The sequence below is a fragment of the Scyliorhinus canicula genome, chromosome 2, assembly GCF_902713615.1.
Source record: "Scyliorhinus canicula chromosome 2, sScyCan1.1, whole genome shotgun sequence".
NCBI lineage: Eukaryota > Metazoa > Chordata > Chondrichthyes > Carcharhiniformes > Scyliorhinidae > Scyliorhinus > Scyliorhinus canicula.
Genome location: NC_052147.1, coordinates 65,209,688 through 65,234,854, shown reverse-complemented (window position 1 = coordinate 65,234,854; position 25,167 = coordinate 65,209,688). Strand labels below are relative to the sequence as shown.

Genomic DNA, 25,167 nt, shown 5'->3' with positions numbered 1-25,167 from the left:
GCTGCGGGATATGTTCACAGACTCGCTGGTGAGGGCCACCCTGCCACCTGCACCAGCACGACTGCAATCTCACTGATAACCAAGAAAGACAAAGACAAAAGAGTGTGGGTCCTACAGACCCATTTCGCTGCTAAACATGGATGCAGAAATACTAGCCAAGAGACTGGAGGGCTATAAATCAAAGGTGGCAGCAGAAGACCAAACGGGGGCTTTGTCACGGGTAGACAGCTAACATTGAACATCAGGTGCCTGCTGAATGTGATCAAGACCCTACATAGGGGTCTTGAGAGCACTGAGATGATCATCTCCCTGGATGCAGAAAAGGCCTTCAAAAGAGTCGACTGGATATACCTCATAGAGGTGCTGGAGCGGTTTGGACTTAGATCACATTTACCGCCTGGGTGAAACTCCTGTACAGCGCTTCCAAAGCGAGTGTATGGACAAATACCACCAGCTCTAAGTACTTCCAGCTGCACAGAGACACAAAGCAGTGATGCCCGTAGTCCCTGCTGCTGTTTACTCTGGAGATCGAGCCACTGGAGTTCACGATCAGTGCGGCAAAGGGTTGGGATGTGTGTCTATAAAACATTAACTGGATTCATAAAATACAAATTATTTTTGTTTAAAAAGACTTTTAGTTCTCTGTTGCATCACACCTGTAAAGTGGGCCCTTTTGCGCCCCAAAATGTGATCTAAGTCCAAACCGCTCCAGCACCTCTATGAGGTATATCCAGTCGACTCTTTTGAAGGCCTTTTCTGCATCCAGGGAGATGATCATCTCAGTGCTCTCAAGACCCCTATTTAGGGTCTTGATCACATTCACCAAAATCTATTAAAAGTTGTGGGTCAGGTGAACTCCATGGTATACTTTGGGGTTGTCTAAACCATGGCCCATAATAAATTGGGGGCTCGTGGGATAAAAGTCTATCTTTCATGATTGGGTTGGCTTCATGAACTTAAAAACAGTGAGGGGTGAGCATATTGTGTTTGCTTTTCAGGTGTGATATTCCAGTTCAAGTAAGGAGTGTGTTGTGGACAATGGCTCTTTCAGAGGCTCGGACGTTTTTGGGGTGGAGAAAGCCACACGCAGTACCTTACGAACAGAGACTAAAAAAAGGCGATTAGATTTGGCAAAAACATTACAGTTAGCGTTACCTGACGGCACGTGAAGAGAAGAGGTACTTACAGTGGTAGCTGAGCATTTAAAATTGCCTGAGATACAGTCTGACTTGTTAGACATGGCAAAAATTCAGTTACAGATTAAACAACTGGAACATGAAAAAATTTTAAGCAGCTTGAATATGAAATGAGGGGGAAAGAGAGAGAGGAAAAAGAGAAAGAGTTTGAATTTCAGAAAATGGTCATGAAACATGACAGTCCATTAAAATTGGCAGAGGTAAAGGAAAATGTACAGTTTGAGGATAGTGATGAAGATCAAGTGAAAGAGCGCCATAGCCGAAGGCTTGGTTGGGATCTATTTAAATATGTCCAAGTATTGTCAAGGTTTGATGAGAAGCAGGTGGAAGCTTTTTTCATTTAATTTGAGAAGGTGGCTAAACAAATGAAATGACCTCAGGACATTTGGGTATTACTGATTCAAACAAAGCTGGTCGGTAGTGCTAGTGAAGTGTTTGCATCACTATCAGAGGATGTATCTAGGGTGTCTGAGGAGGTGAAAAAATCCATTTTAGGTGCATATGAACTAGTGCCCGAAGCCCACAGACAAAGGTTTAGAAATTTAAGGAAAGAACTTGGTAAACATACATGGAGTTTGAAAAGATCAAACAGAGTAATTTTGATATGTAGAAAAGGGCTTTGAAAATAGACCAAACATATGAAGCTCACAGAGAACTTATACTTTTGGAGGAGTTTAAAAATTCAATGCCTGATGTAATGAGAACTCATGTGGGAGAGCAGAGGGTTAAAACTGCAAGGTTAGCAGCAGAAATGGCAGATGATTATGAATTAATTCATAAATCAAAGCTTGGTTTCCGACATCAGTTTCAGCCTGGATGGATAGAAATTGAGGAAAAGAGAAATACTCAAGTGGGAGAGGAAAAGGAGATGGGAGACAATAAGGAGAGTGTACCTCAGATTAAAAGAGAAATTCAGGAGGGTGGAAGAGAAATGAAAGGTTTCAAATATTTTCACTGTAATAAATTAGGCCTTGTAAAATCACAGTGTTGGTGGTTGGAGAAAAGCACTGGGAAGGCTGATGTGATAAAACAGGATAAGTCAGTGCGGTTTGTTAAAGTGGTAAAGGAAAACCCAAGTGAAGCAAAGGAGGTGCAAAAGATTGTACAGCCTAATCATGAGGTGATTGATAAGATCTCTTTAAATAATTTACTTGTGTGGATAAAGTTTACTCATGGGTACCAGGAGGAGTAGGTAAAGAAGTCACAATTTTAAGATATACGTGAGCTAGTTAATCTTTGACAGTAAGAGATGAGGAGTTGCACAGTTTAGGAGGAATATTGCCAGAAAAGGTGGTAACGTGTGGAATTCAGAGTGAGAAGAGTAGTGTTCCACTATATAAGGTAAGGTTGGACAGTCTAGTGAAGAGTGGTGAAGTGGTAGTAGGAGTAATAGAGAAACTATCTTCTCCAGGAATACAGTTTATCTTGGGTAATGTAGAAGCATTGGAAAAGATACAAAAAATACTTAAAATTATGAACGGGTTGATGATGTTGATGTGGGGAAGAGAGGTTCAGTAGTCCATGAATTGGGACGGGAACAGAGGCAGGCACAGTTACATGTAAGCAGTCTTTGTGATGGAAAGACTATGGGCGAGATTCTCTGTCCTCCCCGTGACGTGCTTCTCAGCGGCCCACATTTGGCCAGTGACAGGATCTCCTGATCCCATCACTATCAATTGCATTTTCCATTTAATCCATCTGCTAGGAAACCCAAGGCGGGTGTGCGCTATTGGCAGGACCGGGAGATCCCATCGGCGTGAATAGCCAGAACATCTCGCCCTATGGGATGGAAGTTCAGCTCAAATTTCAATAAAATGTCATGGTTTCATAGAACCTGGTTCAGTCTCAAAGTGGCCAGTGAGGGATGGAGTTGGTGGTTAGAAAATGGAGTTTAAGATCAAATATTCTGAAGCCAGAAATAGTTATAAGTACAATGCATAGCTTGTTTTGCATTTTCTCTACTTAGTGTTCATGTGCAATCAATTGTAAGTGAAAGTAACTGATCTGTTTTGTTCTAACATCTTTAATACAGAATAATTTTCTCAATAATGAACAATACTGTCAATTTCCAAATCTATAAGTAAAGCTTGTGAAACAGATGCAGGCTGAAACATGAGATAAAGTGTTGATAATTATAAGAAGGAGAATGGTAACTGATCTAGCATATACTGACAATGGAGCATGCCAATATTGTTATGGGCCAGGGTTTAGAGAACCCCAAAATGTATCAGGGAGTTCACCTGACCCACAACTTTTAATAGATTGTGGTATGGGGAGCACATGGCCCACTCTACAAGTGTGGTACAGCAGAAATCGAAAAGTATTTTTTAAAGCAAAACAATGTTTATTCTATGAGCTCAAGTTAACCTTTTTAAAACATACAGTGAACATCTTAGCAACCAATAATTCAAATACAATCCCCAAAGAATACAACACTAAGTAATCCTTACTTTCCTTTTAACATCCATAAGACTTTTTTAAAAAACCTTTTAACAGAAGCACATCAGGTTTAAATTCACTACTGAGAACAGTTATAACTCTGAATTCAGCAAATGATCAAGAGATAGTGTTTACACGGCAGAGAGAACAACATTACACATTCTGTGGCTGACTGGAGCCCCAACACTGAAACAAAACACTGACACACCCAAGCTTTTTCTCAAAGTGAAACTAAAAGCTGACAGACAGCCCAGCTCCATCTGCACTCTGACATCACTGCAGTAATACACAGCCATTTCTTAAAGGTACACCCACTACAGTTATTCTATATAAAACACCCATTTCCTAAAGGTACTCTCACATGACACCTTCCCCAAGAAAAAAATAAATAAATGATCAACTTCAAGATGATTTCATTTTTCACCTTTTCACTGTCCTTTAAGAAATGTACACAGTAAATATACATTTTCGTTTCAAAAAACCAACACATACAAATAGGTATAATAATATAGTACATTTTTGTTCTTCCTCCAACTGGAATCCCTCTCGATTGACAGTCTCTTTGAACAAGAAGGTCTCTGCACGATCCATCCATTTCTTTATGCCTCGGCATGTCTCTTTAAAGTCAGATACTTTAGTTCAATCTGATCACAGATTTCCTTGTAATTCTCCAACACAGGAGCATTGGTTATCACAGCTTTCAGGCAGTCAAATGCCTTGAAACTCCGCTGTCCACTGACATTTTCTACATTTCTTCAGCAAGTCCATCAGTGGAGTAGCCACGCTACAAAAATTTGGCACAAATGTCCGATCAAATCCACCCATGCCAAGAAATCGTGTTATTTCCCTTTGTGTCGAGGGTATCGGAAACCCTCAATAATTGTTGGTTTCACATACCGTATGACCATTCGACCCTGTCCGATTGTATTGCCAAGGAAAGTGACTTGGGCTTTTCCAAATTCACTTTTGGCTAGGTTTACCACCAAACCTGGCTCCTGAAGTCGATCGAATAATTCCATCAGATGTTTTAAATGTTCTTTCCATGTCTGGCTGAAAATTAGCAGATTGTTGATGTATACCGCACAATTGGGTAATCCTGAAACAACTTTGTTAGTTAACCGTTGAAATGTGGCTGGGGTATTTTTCATGCCAAATGGCATAATTTTGAATTGGTATATACCATCTGGAGTTACAAAAACTGAAATCTCCTTCGCCCCTTCGGGTAAAGGTACCTGCCAGTAACCTTGAAGTAAATCCAGTTTGGAAATAAAAGCTGATTGTTCCAATTCTCTCTGCAATCCCCCAAATGTGGTATAGGATAAGAGTCCATTCTTGTAACTGCATTAACCTTTCTATAGTCCACTCACAACTGTTGGGTACCGTTTGATTTAGGTATCATCACTATGGGTGAGCTCCATTGGCTGCAACCCACTTCAAATTCGCCATTTTTAGGCATACTCTCAATCTCTTTGTTGACCTGTGCCAATTTTAAAGGGTTTAGTCTGTATAGATGTTGTTTGACTGGAACAGCATTTCCCACAGCTGGTTTAGCACACTGGGCTAAATCGCTGGCTTTTAAAGCAGACCAAGGCAGGCCAACCGCACGGTTCAATTCCTGTACCAGCCTCCCCGAACAGGCGCCGGAATGTGGCGACTGGGGGCTTTTCACAGTAACTTCATTGAAGCCTACTCGTGACAATAAGTGATTTTCATTTCATTTCATGTATAGCCATTTTAGTACTTCCCAATTCATCTCTGCAAACTTGCCCACGTGATATCAGTAACTCTTTCAGGTCAGTCTGTTTTTCCTCTGGAAGGTAACTCAACAATTTATCCCAATTTTTAAGAACATCCTCATTTTCCAATTTAATTTGAGGTTTGTCAAATTCACAGTCATCTGGATTTGGTTGATCACTGTGAGTTGTATTGCTAATTGTGTTCTCTCTTTAATTGGCTCTGTTTATGGTGGTTAATATGGTCGCCTTCCTTAAGTCTAATTACGTTTGCTCAAGAGTTGCCAGGTATCTTTAGACACCGCCACAAGGTTCAAACCGAATAATGATCAAAGACTCGATACACCAGTTAGTAAGTTCAAAATGAATGTTCATTTATTTACACACACAGTCAAATATACTCATGCACAAAACTCTACCAACTAGACTATCACTACTACTAAAGCCTATACTTAACTTCGGGCACCCACTCAGTCAGAGGAACAATGGCCATTGTCCGGTTCTGAAGCTGCTGGGGTTGAGCTGGTATGGAATAGCAGATAAGAGCGCCTGTCCCGTAGCGTGTGTTGACTTTGGACTTACTTGTTCTGGTGCAGCGGCTAGGAAGGTCTCTCCTCGCTGAGAGCCAAGGCCAAGAGAGCGATTCTCTCTTGGGGGCTTCTTCTTATACCTGAAGGGGGCTTCGCGGGCTTTTTGGGATGGCCTTGAACTTGGCCCCGGTTAATTGGGCCATTTCTTGATTGTTCCTTTCGATTTCCTCCAATAAAGGGGTGGGTGCCTTGATTGCTGGGCGTGTCCTAGGTGGCCGTTGGCCTGCTTTGTTCTAGTCTCCTCTGGCGCCGGGGTGTCTGCCCTGGTATTGTTTACTTAAATGTTACCCTTTTTGTCCCCGGAGATGGCTCATTAGTATGGTAATGGATTTGCAGTATTGGTCTTGTCTGGGAGCTACGACTCCAATTAACAGACAAACCTTGCACCTGCTAGCTTTCTCAGTATTGTCCATTTCCCCTGCATTCTTTGCAAAGTGTCCATTTTGTAATCGGGAGGTGGCCATCCCAGATGGCTACACTTGGAATCATTAAAACCTCCCCCTTTTTTCTCTCCTTCCCTTTCAAAGTATCTTTTAAGCATATTCACATGACACACTCGGTGAGTCTTCCTTCTATCCGGCGTTATTACCACATAATTCACCTCACTTAATTTCCTTTCAATCTGATAAGGTCCACAAAACCTTGCTTTTAAAGGTTCACCTACCACTGGTAACAATACTAAAACTTTATCTCCACTGGCAAAACTACGAACTTTGGATTTCTTGTCCGCTACCCGTTTCATCATATTTTGTGCAACTTGTGGTGATATGCGTAACTGTAAATGCACAAGGGGTTAATGTAAATACACGTAGACTAGATAGACACGAGAGGGAGCACCAGAGATATGACACACAGACATTCAACCAATAGGTCAGTAAGATAGGACATGATCAATGGGCATTCACGACACACAAAGGCGACACCACCACAGGGGGGCTTAACGCCAACCCATATAAAACAGCACACACGATCTTCCTCTTTCCAGTGGAGGCACTTAGTGAGTAGACAGGGTTGATTTGGAACACATCACACCCACCACGTGGATTGTAGCAGACTGGTTTGTCAGTCTGAGTAGCTATAACAGGATTAACAGGCGAGTCGAATCCAAGTAGGAGAATCGTTAACAGTTTAATAAATGTATTAAAGCTATCTACAAGTCTGAGCCTTCCTTTGTCAGAGTGCACATCAAGGAAGCAGCTTATGCTATGTCAAGAGCATAACAAAACACAATTCTAAAATGTTGTCGAGCCATTTCACCTGCTCTATTTAATTGTTTCCTAAAATTTGACACGTAATCCAATAATGTAATTTCCGAATTCTCACTCACCAATTTTTCCTTAATCAATTTAAGTGGTCCTCTTAACTCATAACCAAAAATTAGTTCAAAAGGACTGAATTTAGTTGGCTCATTAGGTGCATCCCTAATTGCAAACAGTACGAATGGAATTCCTTTATCTCAATCCTCTGGATAATCATGACAATAAGCCCTCAACATTGTCTTTAATGTCTGGTGCCACCTTTCTAATGCTCCCTGCGATTCTGGATGGTACGCAGTTGATTTAAATAGTTTTATTCCTAAACTAGCCATAACTTCTTTGAATAACCTTGAAGTAAAATTTGATCCTTGATCCGATTTTATTTCTGTGGGTAGTCCATATCCTGTAAGGAATTCAAGTATCTCCTCCACAATCTTTCTAGCTGTAATATTACATCCTGCAATGGCTTCTGGAAACCTAGTAGACACATCCATTATCATCAAAAGATATTGATTCCCACTTTTCGTTTTAGGAAGCGGTCCTACACAAACAATTAGGACCCTTATAAAAGGTTCCTCAAATGCTGGAATGGGTATTAAGGGTGCTGGTTTTATCACTGCTTGAGGTTTCCCTATCACTTGACATGTGTGACATGATTGACAAAATTTAACTACATATTTATGTAGTCCAGGCCAATAAAAATGTTTTTGGAGGACAGCATGGTGGTGCAGTAGTTAACATTGCTGCCTCACAGCGCCGAGGTCCCAGGTTCGATCCCGGCTCTGGATCACTGTCTGTGTGGAGTTTGCACATTCTCCCCGTGTTTGCGAGGGTTTCACCCCCACAACCCAAAGGTGTGCAGGGTAGGTGGATTGGCCATGCTCAATTGCCCCTTAACTGGAAAAAAATGAATTGGGTACTCTAAATTTATTTTAAAAAATAACAAATAAAAATGTTTTGGGATTTTAGCTTGAGTTTTCCTATTCCCAAATGACCTCCCACTGCTACCTCATGTGCAACTCGCAACACTTCCTTTCTATACCCTACCGGCAATACTACTTGATGAACTTCTGCCCACTTTTCATCGTCTGCATATGTAAAGGTCTCCATTTTCTCATCAAGACATTATTTTTACGGTAATAACACTCTGATATACACTCAGATTCCTCCCACATATGCTTTTTGATACTTCCGTTTTATTTCTACATCTTTCTGTTGTAACTCCGCCAATTTTCCTGAACTAAAAATATCCGCCTCATCCTCCATCTGTTCTTGTTCTTTTTCAACCATCTGATCAAAAATCGTTTCTGATAGTTGCATTTCAACTTCATCTTCACTCTTTGATTTCTCCTATTGTCTTAACCTGTGACTTTGGAACCATATTACGACACAATCTGGAAAAATCCCAGGATATTCGTCCTTCAACACTTCAGTTGTCTGATTTTCCACTGGCTTATCAACCACAGTAGGCATCACTCCGACCTGCGATCCAGCTATATTATAACCCAAGATAAATTGTATTCCTGGACAAGATAGTTTCTCTATTACTCCTACTACCACTTTACCATTCTTCACTGGACTATCCAACCTTACCTTATTTAATGGAACACTACTGCTATCACCCTGAATTCCACATATTACCACCTTTTCTGGCAATATTCTTCCCAAACTACATAACTCCTCATCTCCTACCATTAAAGATTGACTAGATCCCGTATCTCTTAAAATTGTTACTTCTTTACCTGCTCCTCCTGATACACATCTGGCACCTTCTTATCAATCACCTCTTGATCAGGCTGTACAATCTTTTGCACTTCCTTCACTTCACTTGGGCTTTTCTTTACCACTTTAACAAACCCCACTGTCTTATCCTGTTTTATCACATCAGCCTTCCCAGTGCTTTTCTTCAACAACCAACACTGTGACTTTACATGGCCTAGTTTATTACAGTGAAAACATTTGAAACTTTTCATTTCTTTTCCACCCATTTTCTTTTCAAATGGCTTCTACCATTTGAGTATTTTCTCATGTCCCCATTTTCAACCCTCACAGGCTGAAACTGATGTTGGATACCAAGCTTTGATTTGTGAACTGATTCATAATCATCTGGCATTTCTGCTGCTAACCTTGCAGTTTTAACCCTCTGCTCTTTCACACGAGTTCTCACTACATCAGGAATTGAATTTTTAAACTCCTCCAAAAGCATAATTTCTCTGAGAGCTGCATACATTTGGTCTATTTTCAAAGCCCTTATCTACATATCAAAATTACTCTGTTTGAGCCTTTCAAATTCCATGTATGTTTGACCAAATTCTTTCCTTAAATTCCTAAAGCTTTGTCTGTCGGCTTCGGGCACCAGTTCATACGCACCTAAGATGGATTTTTTCACCTCCTCATACATCCCAGATACCTCCTCCGGTAGTGATGCAAACACTTCACTAGCCCTACCTACCAGCTTTGTTTGAATCAGTAATACCCAAAAGTCCTGTGGCCATTTCATTTGTTTAGCTACCTTCTCAAATGAAATGAAAAATGATTCTACCTCCTTCTCATCAAACCTTGGCAATGCTTGGACATATTTAAATAGATCTCCACCAAGCCTGCGACAATGACGCTCTTTCTCACTATCCTGATCACTATCATCGAACTGTACGTTTCCCTTTACATCTGCCAATTTTAACTGACTGTCATGTTTCATGCCCATTTTCTGAAGTTCAAACTCTCTCTCTTTATCTTTTTCCCCTGATCTGTATCCCCCTTTCCCTTTCTCTTTATTTTTGTTCTGCTCGGGCTATCCTTTCTTTTCTCCTTTCTTCTTCTCTCCTTTTTCTTTGGCCTCTCTATCTCTTTCTTTTTCCTCTCTCTTTCTTTTTCCTCTCAATCTCTTTCGTATTCAAGCTGCTTTAATTCTTTCTCATGTTCCATTTGGTTAATTTGTAACTGAATTTTTGCCATTTCCAATCAGTCAAATTGTATCTCAGGCAACTTTAAATGCTTAGCCACCGACATAATTACCTAATCTTTTCGCATTTTGTCAGGTAATGTTAACTGCAATGTTTTTTGCCAAATCTAACAGTCTGCTTTTGGGTATCTGTCCGTAAGGTACTGCATGTGACAATCTCCACCCTCAAAAACTTCAGAGCCTCTGAAAGAGCCATTGTCCACAACACACTTCCTACTTAAACTAAAATACCACACCTGAAAAGCAATCACAATATGCTCACCCCTCACTGTCTTTAAGTTCACTAAGCCAATCCAATAGATAGACTTTTATCCCCCTCGAGCTTTTACTGAACCAAAAGATGACTGCTACAGATCATATAATTCACAAGTTAGCTACAGTTTCTGGAAATTTCCAACAGCAGTTACAAGACAAAAGCTCAACCCATATATCCTTGTGGAATCTCACATCTTTCATTGAGAGGACACATTACAGTCAATGAGATCCGGAACCAGCAGACAATATATCTCCCCAGCCTGGTCCTACAATAAAGAGGAAGCCATTAAATCTTGCTTTACTTGCAGATGCATTGAAAGCCACTTTTTATCTCCTAAGGTGAACAATGAGGCATATAAACAGCATGTTAGCCTGCACCTAACCAATTAATGGGCATCATCACATGACCTAAGCTTCACGCCTTTGAAAGTTTTAATATTACATTTCTAGACTTCCAACTCAGTCTTCTGTTTAAACTCCAGTCAGCAAACACCAAAGCAGGATTCCAACCAACCAACTAGCCTTCATCAAGCCTAAATCTCCTTGGAACTTGTTTCTCTGGAAGATTCTTGCCTTCGCCTGCCAAGTAGATCAAGCCTATGCATACCAACCTCATCTTGCTGCATCACTGTCAACCTTAAAATAATTCTACAAATCCTGCTTCAGCTATCTGTACTGTAGCACCTCTTTTTCTTAAGTCTATTTATTAGAATTTGAAACAGCAAGCAAACAAAAGATGAAAGAAAACAAAAACAAAAACAGACAGTAAAAGTTTTTACAAAGATATAAAACAAAAAAGAGTGGCTAAGGTAAATATTGGTCCTTTAGAGGATGAGAAGGGAGTTTTAATAATGGGAGATGAGGAAATGGCTGAGGAACTGAACAGGTTTTTTGGGTCGGTCTTCACAGTGGAAGACACAAATAACATACCAGCGACTGATAGAAATGAGGTTATGACAGGTGAGGACCTTGAGAGGATTGTTATCACTAAGGAGATAGTGATGGGCAAGCTAACGGGGCTAAAGGTAGACAAGTTTCCTGGCCCTGATGGAATGCATCCCAGAGTGCTAAAAGAGATGCCTAGGGAAATTACAGATGCACTAATGATGATTTACCAAAATTCACTAGACTCTGGGGTGGTCCCGGTGGATTGGAAATTAGCAAACGTGACACCACTGTTTAAAAAAGGAGGTAGGCAGAGAGCGGGAAATTATAGGCCAGTGAGCTTAACTTCGGTAGTAGGGAAAATGCTGGAATCTATCATCAAGGAAGAAATAGCGAAGCATCTGGATAGAAATTGTCCCATTGGGCAGACGTAGCATGGGTTCATAAAGGACAGGTCGTGCCTACCTAATTTAGTGAAATTTTTTGAGGACATTACCAGTGCAGTAGATAACGGGGAGCCAATGGATGTGGTATATCTGGATTTCCAGAAAGCCTTTGACAAGGTGCCACACAAAAGGTTGCTGCATAAGATAAAGATGCATGGCATTAAGGGTAAAGTCGTAGCATGGATAGAGGATTGGTTAATTAATAGAAAGCAAAGAGTGGGGATTAATGGGTGTTTCTCTGGTTGGCAATCAGTAGCTAGTGGTGTCCCTCAGGGATCCGTGTTGGGCCCACAATTATTCACAATTTACATAGATGATTTGGAGTTGGGGTCCAAGGGCAATGTGTCCAAGTTTGCAGATGACACTAAGATGAGTGGTAAAGCGAAAAGTGCAGAGGATACTGGAAGTCTGCAGAGGGATTTGGATAGGTTAAGTGAATGGGCTAGGGTCTGGCAGATGGAATACAATGTTGACAAATGTGAGGTTATCCATTTTGGTAGGAATAACAGCAAACGGGATTGTTATTTAAACGATAAAATATTAAAGCATGCTGCTGTGCAGAGAGACCTGGGTGTGCTAGTGCATGAGTCACAGAAAGTTGGTTTACAGGTGCAACAGGTGATTAAGAAGGCAAATGGAATTTTGTCCTTCATTGCTAGAGGGATGGAGTTTAAGACTAGGGAGGTTATGCTGCAATTGTATAAGGTGTTAGTGAGGCCACACCTGGAGTATTGTGTTCAGTTTTGGTCTCCTTACTTGAGAAAGGACGTACTGGCGCTGGAGGGTGTGCAGAGGAGATTCACTAGGTTAATCCCAGAGCTGAAGGGGTTGGATTACAAGGGGAGGTTGAGTAGACTGGGACTGTACTTGTTGGAATTTAGAAGGATGAGAGGGGATCTTATAGAAACATTTAAAATTATGAAGGGAATAGATAGGGTAGATGCGGACAGGTTGCTTCCACTGGCGGGTGAAAGCAGAACTAGGGGACATAGCCTCAAAATAAGGGGAAGTAGATTTAGGACTGAGTTTAGGAGGAACTTCTTCACCCAAAGGGTTGTGAATCTATGGAATTCCTTGCCCAGTGAAGCAGTTGAGGCTCCTTCATTAAATGTTTTTAAGGTAAAGATAGATCATTTTTTGAAGAATAAAGGGATTGAGGGTAATGGTGCTCGGGCCGGAAAGTGGAGCTGAGTCCACAAAAGATCAGCCATGATCTAATTGAATGGCGGAGCAGGCTCGAGGGGCCAGATGGTCTACTCCTGCTCCTAGTTCTTATGTTCTTATGAAAGATAGTTATAGGTATCAATGTCCAACAGGTACAGCACAAAACAATAATCATTACTTAATTGGGAACAAATAAGACCGGATGACTCAGGGACAGAATCAACAATGTGTTCCTTCCATGGATAAGTGACCCATCTGCACCCAACCAGGATACAGGTAACATTATAGGCCTACGTATCACCCACAGATACAAAACAAAATGAGAGGGAAAAAAAACAATACCCCGAGAAGCCCAGGTCTAAGAGGAATCGACTAACTTACAGGACAGGTTAAACTCTTCTCCAGATTCTGACCGGCACAGGTCCTGCACTATTGAGACTGAAAAATGACAAAAACAAAGACAAAGAGAGAACCAGGCACAACCAAACCTTAATACTCAGCCTAGGGACTCCCAGAGAAGAAGTTAAAAATGAGCAAGGACAAGAGCCAAGAGCAAGAATCCGAACCTCCAGAGACCCCTCTCCCATCACCAGATCAAAGGAAACATACGGTCATTTTGTGTTTTTAAAAATTGATTTGGTGCGTGTCACTGACAAGGCTAATGTTTGTTGCAAAATCCTTAATTACCCTTGAGCTCAGTAGCTTGCCACTTCAGAGGGAAGTAAAAAGTATATGTAGATCAAACCAGGTAAGGATGGTGGATTTCCTTCCATTAAGGACATGAGTGAACCAGATTTATTTTATGACAATTGACAATATTTTTATGGTCACTATTACTGAGCCTTGTTTTTCAATTCCAGATTATTAGTTAAATCACCAGCTGCCATGGTGGGATTTGAACCCTTGCCTCCTCGATTATTAGTCCAGTGATATTACTACAGTGACACTGTCTCCCCCATGTGTCAAGTGTAACTATTGCTGGTGAAGCACTTTAAATAAAGTTGCATCATTTTGCTCTGCTGATAAATAAATGAAATAATATTTATAAATATTTCTCAATCGTATTAAAGTCCCTATTCAAACTGGACAAGAATGATACAACTGGGACAAAATTAAATGCTGGTCACAGGAAGTCACTTCCTTCCTGCAGCGTTAATAGCCCAACATTTTAACAGCTGGCTTTATGAGAGTACGGTGGACGTAGGTAGTTGAGACCACATAAATATTGAAATTCCAAATCCTGGGAAAATTTGGATCCCAATGTTAACTGAACCATATGAGGTGTGCATACATTACGGACAAGAAGTGACCCAAGTGCAGGTTTTATTTTTAATTTGTACGGTGTATTGTTTCCGAGCAGGAGTATGAATACTCCTGATCCAAAAATGTATCGTTATACCAGTTTCCCTACACCATCCCTGCTTCCACCAACTGAACATTACATCACTTTCACCAGTTTTAAGTAAACCATTCAGGTGAACTGCTATCCTGAGCTCCAGGAGTTAAAAATGTCCCAGGCCTCGTACCCCAACATCTGATGCGTAACATACTTGCCTTTGGGCTGTGCAACATACTTGCTTTGGGTGCATCAAAGCTAAAAATGAGGCCTAAATGCCTAATTATCTGTACACAAAACGCAAATTTTGAGGAAGAATTGCAAAATGTAGACTGCAATATAAAATTTAAAGAAAATGTAACAATCTAGTTCCTGGTGATGAATCTTCGCTTATATTGATTTATGTTTTTTTTAAAATAGGAAGTCTATCCAGCAAAAAAGAGAAGAAATATCAAAAGATATTATGCACATCAAAGCCACTACTGAGGATTACTTAACACACTTGAGTATGCGTATGAAGGACTTGAAGAAGAAACGAGATAAATTAATTCTGGAGGTATGAGCCCTGACTTTTCTTTAATTCATTCACAAGATGTGGATATTTATGGCATTTATCGCCCTTTGAGAAGTTGGTGATGAGTTGCCTTCTTGAACTGCTGCAGTCCATGTGGTCAAGGTACTCCCACAAATCTGTTAAGTAAGGAGTTCAAGCACTTTGATCCAGCAACAATGGAAAATGGTGATGTATTTCCAACGAAGCAAGTTGTGGAACTTGGAGAAGAATGTGGGGAAATTAAGTTCCAAGGTGTCTTCTGTAGAATCCAATGGAAGAGACACAGGAACACGCAGTAGGATAGGAATCAGTGGCGGACTGGGTCTAAAAATATTGATTGCCAGGAGACAAAGGGGGCCCACCCACAACTACAATGCTATCATTTAAATTTCATAACGAATAAATAAAATTTTCAAAAAATACACATGGAAAAAAGGGTACAATTAAAATTTTTGTGGATAAAATGTGTATTTCTTAGTAATTACAGTGTACATGTACTGTACATATTACTGGCAGTAGATACCAAATGTAAATACAGAATGTTATAATTGAATTTTTAATTTTTAAAAAAATTTTAAGTAATTGGTTGATATTTTTTAATAGAGTACTGCACAATTTACGCATTAACAGATAGTTCAAAAGCACAATAGAGCATTGCATGCAGTCCACTATATTAAGAGCAATTGTTTGTGTTCGCTAGATGATTGTGCAAATCTGCCAATAATTGCTTCTGCATCCAATTCATCTAACAATTCCTTTTCAATGGATAGCAACATGTATGATTCCAAATTCTCCTCAGACAGCGAATTTCTTAACCTTGTCTTTATGATCTTTAGCTTTGAAAATGTCCTTTCACATTGGACTTGAGTAACTCATAGTGCGCAGATGACTTTATAAAGTTCATAAAGGTTATCATATGCCTTGTCATGAAGTCTGTTGGATGCCAGAATTTTTAGTACACACGATGGGCAAGTGCTGCAAATTTTACAATTGTTGCAACTGGAATCCATATTCTCACCATCATTAAGCAATAGCTTTAATACATTAAAGTTTGAAGCAAAAGAAAACAATTCCAGTATTACTTGATCTTTGCTGATTTGTGGAAACAGCTTAATAATACCTTCCAATGCTTCATCTTCAAGGCCCTTCTCTGCAATAGTTTTAAACTTTGCTGGATCCAAGCAGGACAAATCTTTATACAACTGTTTGTGTTGTACAAAGCGTGATTCTAGTGACTGGACAATGCGATCCATTATTAGGTTAAACACATTTACTCGAAAATCAGCTAGAGAATCTGAGGAATTTCTTTCATCATCAATAAGCTCATCTGCCATTCTTTTCTTCTTCCTCTGCCTCTTAACTGGCAATGCTGTTTCCAACACACCAATTTCCAATGTTTGATTTTCACCCATATTCATCTGTGAAATCCTGTCATTACATTTATTTACAAATTCCAAAGCCTTGCTGTGAATGTTCTTGGCTGTTCCTTCAACTTTGTTGTAGCTGAATCTACCAAACTCCATGCAGTAAACATATCTAAACCACTTGTCTGTAGATAACTTGATAACGGGGTTGTAGTTTCAAATATATACAAGTAAATGCTGTCAATATGGTTTCAAACTTTAGAAGACTTTGAAGTAAAACATTTGCTTCATGTTTTGTTTTTGCATCAAACTTTTCTGAATCTTGTTTGTGTTGTACAAAGCGTGATTCTAGTGACTGGACAATGCGATCCATTATTAGGTTTATCACATTTACTCGAAAATCAGCTAGAGAATCTGAGGAATTTCTTTCATCATCAATAAGCTCATCTGTCATTGTTTTCTTCTTCCTCTGCCTCTTTTCTTTTTTTTTTTATAAATTTAGATTAGCCAATTATTTTTTCCAATTAAGGGGCAATTTAGCGTGGCCAATCCACCTACTCTGCACATTTTTGGATTGTGGGGGCGAAACCAACGCAGACACGGGGAGAACGTTCAAACTCCACACGGACAGTGACCCAGAGCCGGGATCGAACCTGGGACCTCAGCGCCGTGAGGCGGTTGTGCTAACCACTAGGCCACCGTGCTGCCCTTTCCTCTGCCTCTTAATTGGCAATGCTGTTTCCAACGCATCAATTTCCAATGTTTGAATTTCATCCATATTCATCTGTGAAATCCTGTCATTACATTTATTTACAAATTCCAAGTCCTTGCTGTGAACGTTATCAAATGTTCTTGGCTGTTCCTTCAACTTTGTTGTAGCTGAATCTACCAAACTCCAAGCAGTAAACATATCTAAACCACTTGTCTGTAGATAACTTGATAACGGGATTGTAGTTTCAAATATATACAAGTAAGGGTAGCATGGTGGTTAGCATAAATGCTTCACAGCTCCAGGGTCCCAGGTTCGATTCCCGGTTGGGTCACTGTCTGTGTGGAGTCTGCACATCCTCCCCCTGTGTGCGTGGGTTTCCTCCGGGTGCTCCGGTTTCCTCCCACAGTCCAAAGATGTGCGGGTTAGGTGGATTGGCCATGCTAAATTGCCCGTAGTGTCCTAGAAAAAGTAAGGTTAAGGGGGAGTTGTTGGGTTACGGGTATAGGGTGGATACGTGGGTTTGAGTAGGGTGATCATGGCTCGGCGCAACATTGAGGGCCGAAGGGCCTGTTCTGTGCTGTACTGTTCTATTCTATGTTCTATGTTCTAAGTAAATGCTGTGTATATGGTTTCAAACTTTAGAAGACTTTGAAGTAAAACATTTGCTTCATGTTTTGTTTTTGCATCAAACTTTTCTGAATCTTGTATCATTGATAAGCATGTCAATAGATTTACGAAAGTACAGGCAGCAGCATCATCAAAACGTCCAAATATAGTTGTTGCTGCATTGGATTTACCTGACCATCTGGTCTCACCAATTAGCTTTAATTGTTTCATTTTTTCTTGTCCTTGATGTTTTCCAACAACTTCTATCCATACAGCCATTCTCTTGTATGATGCTTTCACAAAAGTTGCTATATTCTGGAGCAAATTGAAAAAAGAAACTGCAGGCGCACAACATTTTGTTGTTTCGGTTATCACCAAATTCAAGACATGGGCATAGCACCATATATGAACATGTTGATCAGCCACATCAGCAATTTTACTTTGTAAACCATTATACTGGCCATGGTAGCTTGCAGCACCATCTGTGCTATCAGATAAACATTTTCAAAAGGTCCCTGTCCTGTACCATCATTACTTGGCACACTGAAAGTAGTCGCTCACAGATAATACCATTAAGCACGTACCGAATAATAATGCTAAACTGATCGATGGATGAATTATCTTGTGTTGAATCAACCTGAATAGAATAATATTTTGCTTGAGAAACTTCATGACTAATTCTTTCTTGTGTCATGGGTGCGATTCTCCGCTGCCCACGACGGGTCGGAGAATAGCGGGAGGGCCTTCCCGACACTTTTCCCGCCCTCCCGCTATTCTCCCCCCCTCCCCCACGGCCGCCCTACGACACGAATTGCTGCTCGCCGCTTTTTACGGTGAACAGCGATTCTCCCCAGGCCGATGAGCCGAGTTCCCAGGCCTTTACGGCCGTTTTCACGAACGCAATCACACCTGCTCTCACCGTTCGTGAAAACGGCCGCAAAGTGCCGTCCCGGACAACCACGGCACCGATTGGCACGGCAGGGTGGCATGGGCATGCAATCGGTGGGCACCGATCACGGGTAGCGGGTCCGATACTCGCGCACTATTTGTTCTTCCACCGCCCCACAGGATCAGCCCGTGGGGTGGCTGAGGGACATGATGGCCCGTGCATGTGCGGCTGACGTCATCGTGCGCGTCAGCCGCCGTGACGCTTGGCACGTGGACCTAGCGACGGTCGCTAAGCCCACGATGCCGTTTTTCATGGGGCTGCGCTGCTAGCCGCGCCCGGGGGGGGAGAATCGGGTCCTGGGAGGGGACGCGGAGGCTGCCGTGAAACACGGCCAGTTTCACGGCAGCCTTTACGACTCGCCGCATTTGCGGAGAATCGCGCCCCATATTCTTCACAATTTTGATTAACATGTTTATAGTTGTTTTACTCAGGTATGTAACAAGTCCACCACGGCCTTTACTTTGAGCCTTTCCTTGTCGCTCTAATCGTTTGATTCTTTGTTTAGACTTGTTTTGCACTGCAGAAATGTGAGCTGCCATAATGGGGTCATATTTTGCCATCAACTGCACTGTAGCTAAAATATTGCCATGATTCAGAACCTCACTATCTAGAGTGTAGGCCGATTCATTTCTGTGACCTCGAAAAGGAAGTGCTTGCTTGCCTAACATCTTTATGATATCTATAATCCTCATGACAATACTTCTCTGCTTCAATACTTCTTCTTTCCTTTTAATTAGTGATGCTGCAAAAAAATTATGTAAGGTGCCATCATTAACCACACTGATATATTGCTGAGAATTTCTGACATGTGTTGTTGTCGATTCATGTAAAGTCAAGCTCTGGCTAATATGCCTGTAGTCACTAAAGCCACGTACAAAGGGTGATGGATTACAAGTGTTGGGAAACTCAAAGGCTAAGCAGTATGAACAATATAAGCATCTATTTTCTTTGTTATATGTTAGCCATTTTCTTGGGACTGAGTCATTCATAATTTTCCTCTGATACAAACGAGCATCAAATGGCAGATCATCAAGTGGCTGAAGTGGATGTTCCGCAAAAAACTGTTTTAGCTTTGCTCGTGATGGATATTGGAAGATTCCAGTAATTGATCTTTCATTTTCTTGCGTAGGTTCATTTACAGGATGTGCCTCAGAAACCAAGTCATTTATGCTTGAAGGAATATCTGATTCCCTGTCACTAGTTGAAGCTATGTGTTCAGATGTTGCAACTACAGGCAGTACAGATACAAGGAAGCCAGAAGAAATATTGGGCCTGGGTTGATTAGTAATGGATGCACTTGTATTTGTCTCTACATTCAAAGTAGCTCTTCTCTGTTCTTGTAACTCGCATGTCATTGCATCATCACCATGAGCATTGTTTCTTGCTTCTTGATTATTTGTTGCAGAACTGGATATTGATGTGGATTGTGCTTGTGGTATTATAAACTCTGTAATAGGCCTGCATCGCTTGGCTGATTCCTTCCTTTCTGCTTCTTTTTGTTCTTTGCATTTTAGTGACTCAGATTTATGCTTTTTCTTTTCCATGCTGGTAGGGGTAATATTCCTGAAATAAAAACTTAATTAAAAATAGCCCACATTGGGAAAAATGAATATTGATGATTGTAAGAATAACTTGAAGGAACGCCAGATAAACCCCTACTTGATAAAAAATAATAAATATAAAATAACTGGGCAGCACGGTGGCCTAGTGGTTAGCACAACCGCCTCACGGCGCTGAGGTCCCAGGTTCAATCCCGGCTCTGGGTCACTGTCCGTGTGGAGTTTGCACATTCTCCCCGTGTCTGCGTGGGTTTCGCCCCCACAACCCAAAAATGTGCAGAGTAGGTGGATTGGCAACGCTAAATTGCCCCTTAATTGGAAAAAATAATTGGGTAATCTAAATTTTTTTTTTAAAATAAATATAAAATAACTTACTTACACTTCAATAGGCTATGTTCATTAGTCAATACTACTGTGGCCTATGCAGCTTCAGAAGAGGAGACAATCCACTGTCCAGTGTTCACACCAGCAAGCAACTGAGACAACTGTTGAAACTTAGAAGTTTGGGCCGACTATAGTCAGACATTAAGAATGGTCCCACGACTAAAGTTAACATGTCCTGTTTGATACCAGTGTAGAGTTACAAGTCGCAACCCTTTGAGTTTACCGATCATGGCTTATCACTTCAATATCTTTGACCCCATGGTTCACGGTCAAAGGTACCGCTTCTCCTTTTCAGTGTCCTCACGACCCTATGTACTGCTTGATATCCTTTCAAGTTGCCGACCATCTCAAATCACGAACTGTAACTTTATCCTTAAATTCACACACTCTTGCTGAAAACGTGGATTTCCAACTATGTCCGACCCGGGTGAACCAGCCCCCCTCCACTCCTTTTCACATCCGTTTAACACTGCTTCGTTCCTTCATACACTGAGTGATTATTTGTTTGTTTCTTTATTGCATTTTTATTTGGTATTGTTCTTTTTAAAAACAATTATATTTTATTAAGTTAGAATACAAATCTCAGGAAAGAAGTTGGAGATTTATTTATATAATTAATTATAATTTTTAAGGGCCCTTCAGAGATTCACGGGCCCCTTCTTAGCTCTCTGGGCCCCGGACCGATGTACTGGCTGAACCAAGACTACTGCTTGATATCCTTTGAAGTTGCCAACCATCTCAAATCACGAATTGTAACTTTATCTTTAAATTCACATACTCTTACTGAAAACATGGAATTTCTTTAATTATGCCCGACGCGGGCCTATTCCACATCCTTCCACTACCTCTCCTGCTTCGTTCCTTTTCATTCACTGCTTATTTGTGTTCTGTTCTCTTTTTTTTCTTATTCCTTTTTATCACTAAAACAGTTGTCTGTGTTTGTTTCTTTATTGCATTTTTAGAACATAGAACATAGAACGATACAGCACAGTACAGGCCCTTCGGCCCTCGATGTTGCACCGACATGGAAAAAAAACTAAAGGCCATCTAACCTACACTATGCCCTTATCATCCATATGCTTATCCAATAAACTTTTAAATGCCCTCAATGTTGGCGAGTTCACTACTGTTGCAGGTAGGGCATTCCACGGCCTCACCACTCTTTGCGTAAAAAACCCACCTCTGACCTCTGTCCTATATCTATTACCCCTCAATTTAAGGCTATGTCCCCTCGTGCTAGCCACCTCCATCCGCGGGAGAAGGCTCTCGCTGTCCACCCTATCTAACCCTCTGATCATTTTGTATGCCTCTATTAAGTCACCTCTTAACCTTCTTCTCTCTAACGAAAACAACCTCAAGTCCATCAGCCTTTCCTCATAAGATTTTCCCTCCATACCAGGCAACATCCTGGTAAATATAGTTGATATAGGGGGCCCACTTCATCAGGGGCCCAATTGCCATCGGGCAAGCTGACGCACTGGCCAGTCCGCCACTGATAGGAATCAACTAAGGGTTCATTCATGCTTTGTAAAGGGTCATCTGGACTTGAAACTTTAGCTCTTTTCTCTCCCTACAGATGCTGCCAGAACAGCTGAGATTTTCCAGAATTTTCTCTTTGGTTTCACATTCCAGCATCTGCAGTAATTTGCTTTTATACTTTTATGAACTACGGCTTACTTTGGTAGACACAATAATTACAAAGCAAAAAGCTCGTCTCCCCGAAGGGCTCCCCTCGTCGGGGTTTTTATACTGAGAGGTTCTCCCTTGTTAAGGGGAAACCCTGCCCCTAATTACCTAGGGATGTCATACTCTGTGGTAAAGGTGGAGAATCGTATTGAGCATAGTTTACCTTCTCCACTTTTTAGGTGGTCGTGATCATTGGTTTAGGAGAAGTAATGTTAAACTTATGTAGAATCTTGGTTCGATCACACTTTAACTGTGTATTTCTGGTCTCCATAGTGTAGAAGCACTGGAAAAGGTGCAATAAATACTTAAAATTATTATGTTGATATCGGGAGGAATAGAGGTTCAGTAGTGAGGTTATTGGTCAGAATTCCCCTGCCATTGGGATTCTCTGTTCCAGCTGGCAGTACACCCCAACCTGTGGGATTCCTAGTGGTGTGGGGTGGCTTCAATGGGAAATCTCATTGACAAGCGATCGGAGTAGGGAATCCCACCGCCAGTGAAAGGTGTGCGGCTTGGGGACTGGAGAATCCCACACATTGTTGTGCCTCTTTCAAGTGGCACACATTGTTGTCATGGTGGAGATACATTTCTCCAGGCGAATCGAGAGGATTCCACTACAGTCCTGCCTTGGGTCTTGTGAATCATGGCAAAGCTTTGGGGAGTCCGCAGGTCAGTTACCTGCTGCAGAATGTATAGCCTCAGCCTCTTATCTGCTCTTAGAGCCACAAAATTTATGTGGATTAGATTTGGTCAGTTGACGTTAACATTGGAATTTTGAGGAAGAATGAAATGTTTCCGGTGAATGCGGCGGGGTGGAAGGCCAATTTAAGGGCACTACCTTTTAAGGTAGCTAGAGAGAGGTTTAAATATTTGGGGATTCAGGTGACACGGGAGTGGACTACAATGCACAGGTGGAATTTGACAGCGTTATTGGAGGAGGTTAAGGAGGATCCAGTCTGAGGGCATGGTGACGGTCCAGTTGTCGCTAGCTCCAGGGAAATATATGGGAGCCCGGTGGTGCAATCGACGGTCAAGGTGTGGAACCAGTTGAGGAGGTATTTTACGTTGGAAAGAATGTCGGTGCTGACACCATTGTGTGGGCACCACAGGTTCAAGCTGGGGGAGATGGGTGGGATGTATGGGAAGTGGAGGGAGGCAGGGCTGGAGAGCAGGAGTTTGGGAAGGATATAGGTTTGGGGCTGAGGTGCGAGGTGATGCTGCGGGTGAATTCAACCTCCTCTTGCGCGAGGATGAGTTTAATCCAGTTCAAGGTGCTGCATAAAGTACACATGACTTAAGCGAGGATGAGTGGGATCTTTGGGGGGTGGCCAATAGGTGCAAGAAGTGTGGGTGGAGGCCGGCGAATCATGTTCTGGGGCTATGAGAAGCTGGAGAGCAATTGGGAGGCGGTGTTTGGAATGTTATCCAAGATAGGGGGGATGGAGGTCAAACTAGACCCTATGGTGGTGAATTTTGGGGTCTCTGAGGTGCCGGAGCTTCTGGAGGGAAAGGGGGCCTGTTTTGTGGCCTTTGCCTCTCTGATTGCTTCGCAAAGGATCATGTAAAATTGGAGGTCGGACGTGCCGCCGGGGTGGCTGCTTGGCTGGGGGATTTGTATGGCTTTCTCTGGTTGGAGAAGATTAAGGGCGCGATTCTCCGCTCGCCACTGCCGGGTGGGAGAACCGCGGGGGGGGGGGGGGGCAGGTCGACTCATTTAACGCTGCCCTGTCACCCCCCGCGATTGTCCAATCCCCCGCTCGGAAGAATCGCCGCTCGCCGTTTTTCACGGCGACTAGCGATTCTCTGACCCGGATGGGCCGAGCGGCCTGCCGTTCGCGACCGTTTCACGATGGTGGCAACCACACCTGGTCGCTGCCGTCATGAACATGGGCGCCAAAGGCCCGTTTGAAGCTTGAGGGGGGCGGAGAGGGGAGTGAGCACCACGGCCATGCTCGGTGCCCACCGATCGTCGGGCCGGCGTCTCAAAGGGACGCACTCTTACCCCTCCACAACCCCGTAAGATCAAGCCGCCACGTCTTGCGGGGCAGCGGAGGGGAAGACGGCCACCGCGCACGCGCGGGTTTAAGCCGTCAGCCGTCGTGACGTCAGCCGCGCATGTGCGGGTTGGAGCCGGCCAACCTGCGCATGCGCGGCTGACGTAACATAGGCACCGCCGTCGCGTCACTCTCGGCGCGCCGCCCAGCGGCTGAGAGTTACGCAGCGCCGCTCCTAGCCCCCCGGGTGGGGGTGAATACGGTAAGAGGAGTGGCCTCCGAGATCGTCGTAAAACTCGGCCGAGTTCACGACGTCCTTCACGATTTTTCCCGAGAGCAGAGAATTCCGCCCTAAGTTCAAGTTGAGGGGGTCACAGGAAGGCTTCAAGGTGCAGTACAGGCTATTCATGATGCTATTTGAGGAGTTGTTCATCGTGGGGTGACGAGGGAGGGGATAAAAGGGGAACAATTGTACTAACACATTGAGACCGGAAGGCTGTAGCAGATTGTGATTTTGATGGACTGTGTATTTTGTACTTTGTTGATGTTACATTTAATATAGCTATATGTTGATGTTACATTACAGATACATGTTGATGTTACATTAGATATATGTCGAACGGCTCAAACGGATCATTTAGTACATGAAAGGAAAAGAAAATGCATAATAGGGCAACCCAAGTAACACAATGTAAATGCATAGGCACCAGCATCGGGTGAAGTATACAGGAGTGTAGTATTAATCAGGCTGGAGGAGCAGGCAGGGGAGCAGAAGGAACAGTCCACCTTGATGGCAGCAGAGATTGGGCTGATGCGAGACCAGCAGAAGCGACTGATGGAGAAAGTGGAGGACCTGGAGAACTGTTCTCAGAGGCAGAACATCCGGATCGTGGTGGTTAGTGGGAAGCTGGAGAGAATGGCCATGGTATTGGTAAATATATATGCTCTGAACTGGGATGACATTGAGTTTGTTGGATGGGTACTAGTGAAGATTCCGGACCTGGATTCACATCAACTGATTATGGGGGAGATTTCAATACCGTCCTGGAGCCAAGGCTGGACAGGTCGAGTTCTAGGTATGGGAAGGTATCAGCTATG

The 25,167-nt window shown here is 42.3% G+C and overlaps 1 protein-coding gene across 2 annotated transcripts in view; it reads left to right on the top strand.

The window, feature by feature from the left end:
* ccdc175 (coiled-coil domain containing 175) overlaps positions 1-25,167 on the top strand; it is a 191,839-nt gene that overhangs the window by 113,502 nt on the left and 53,170 nt on the right. For both annotated transcript variants that reach the window (XM_038780307.1, XM_038780313.1), the window contains exon 11: positions 14,683-14,818. In XM_038780307.1, the coding sequence (XP_038636235.1) occupies positions 14,683-14,818 (136 nt within the window). The remainder of the gene's footprint in view (positions 1-14,682; positions 14,819-25,167) is intronic.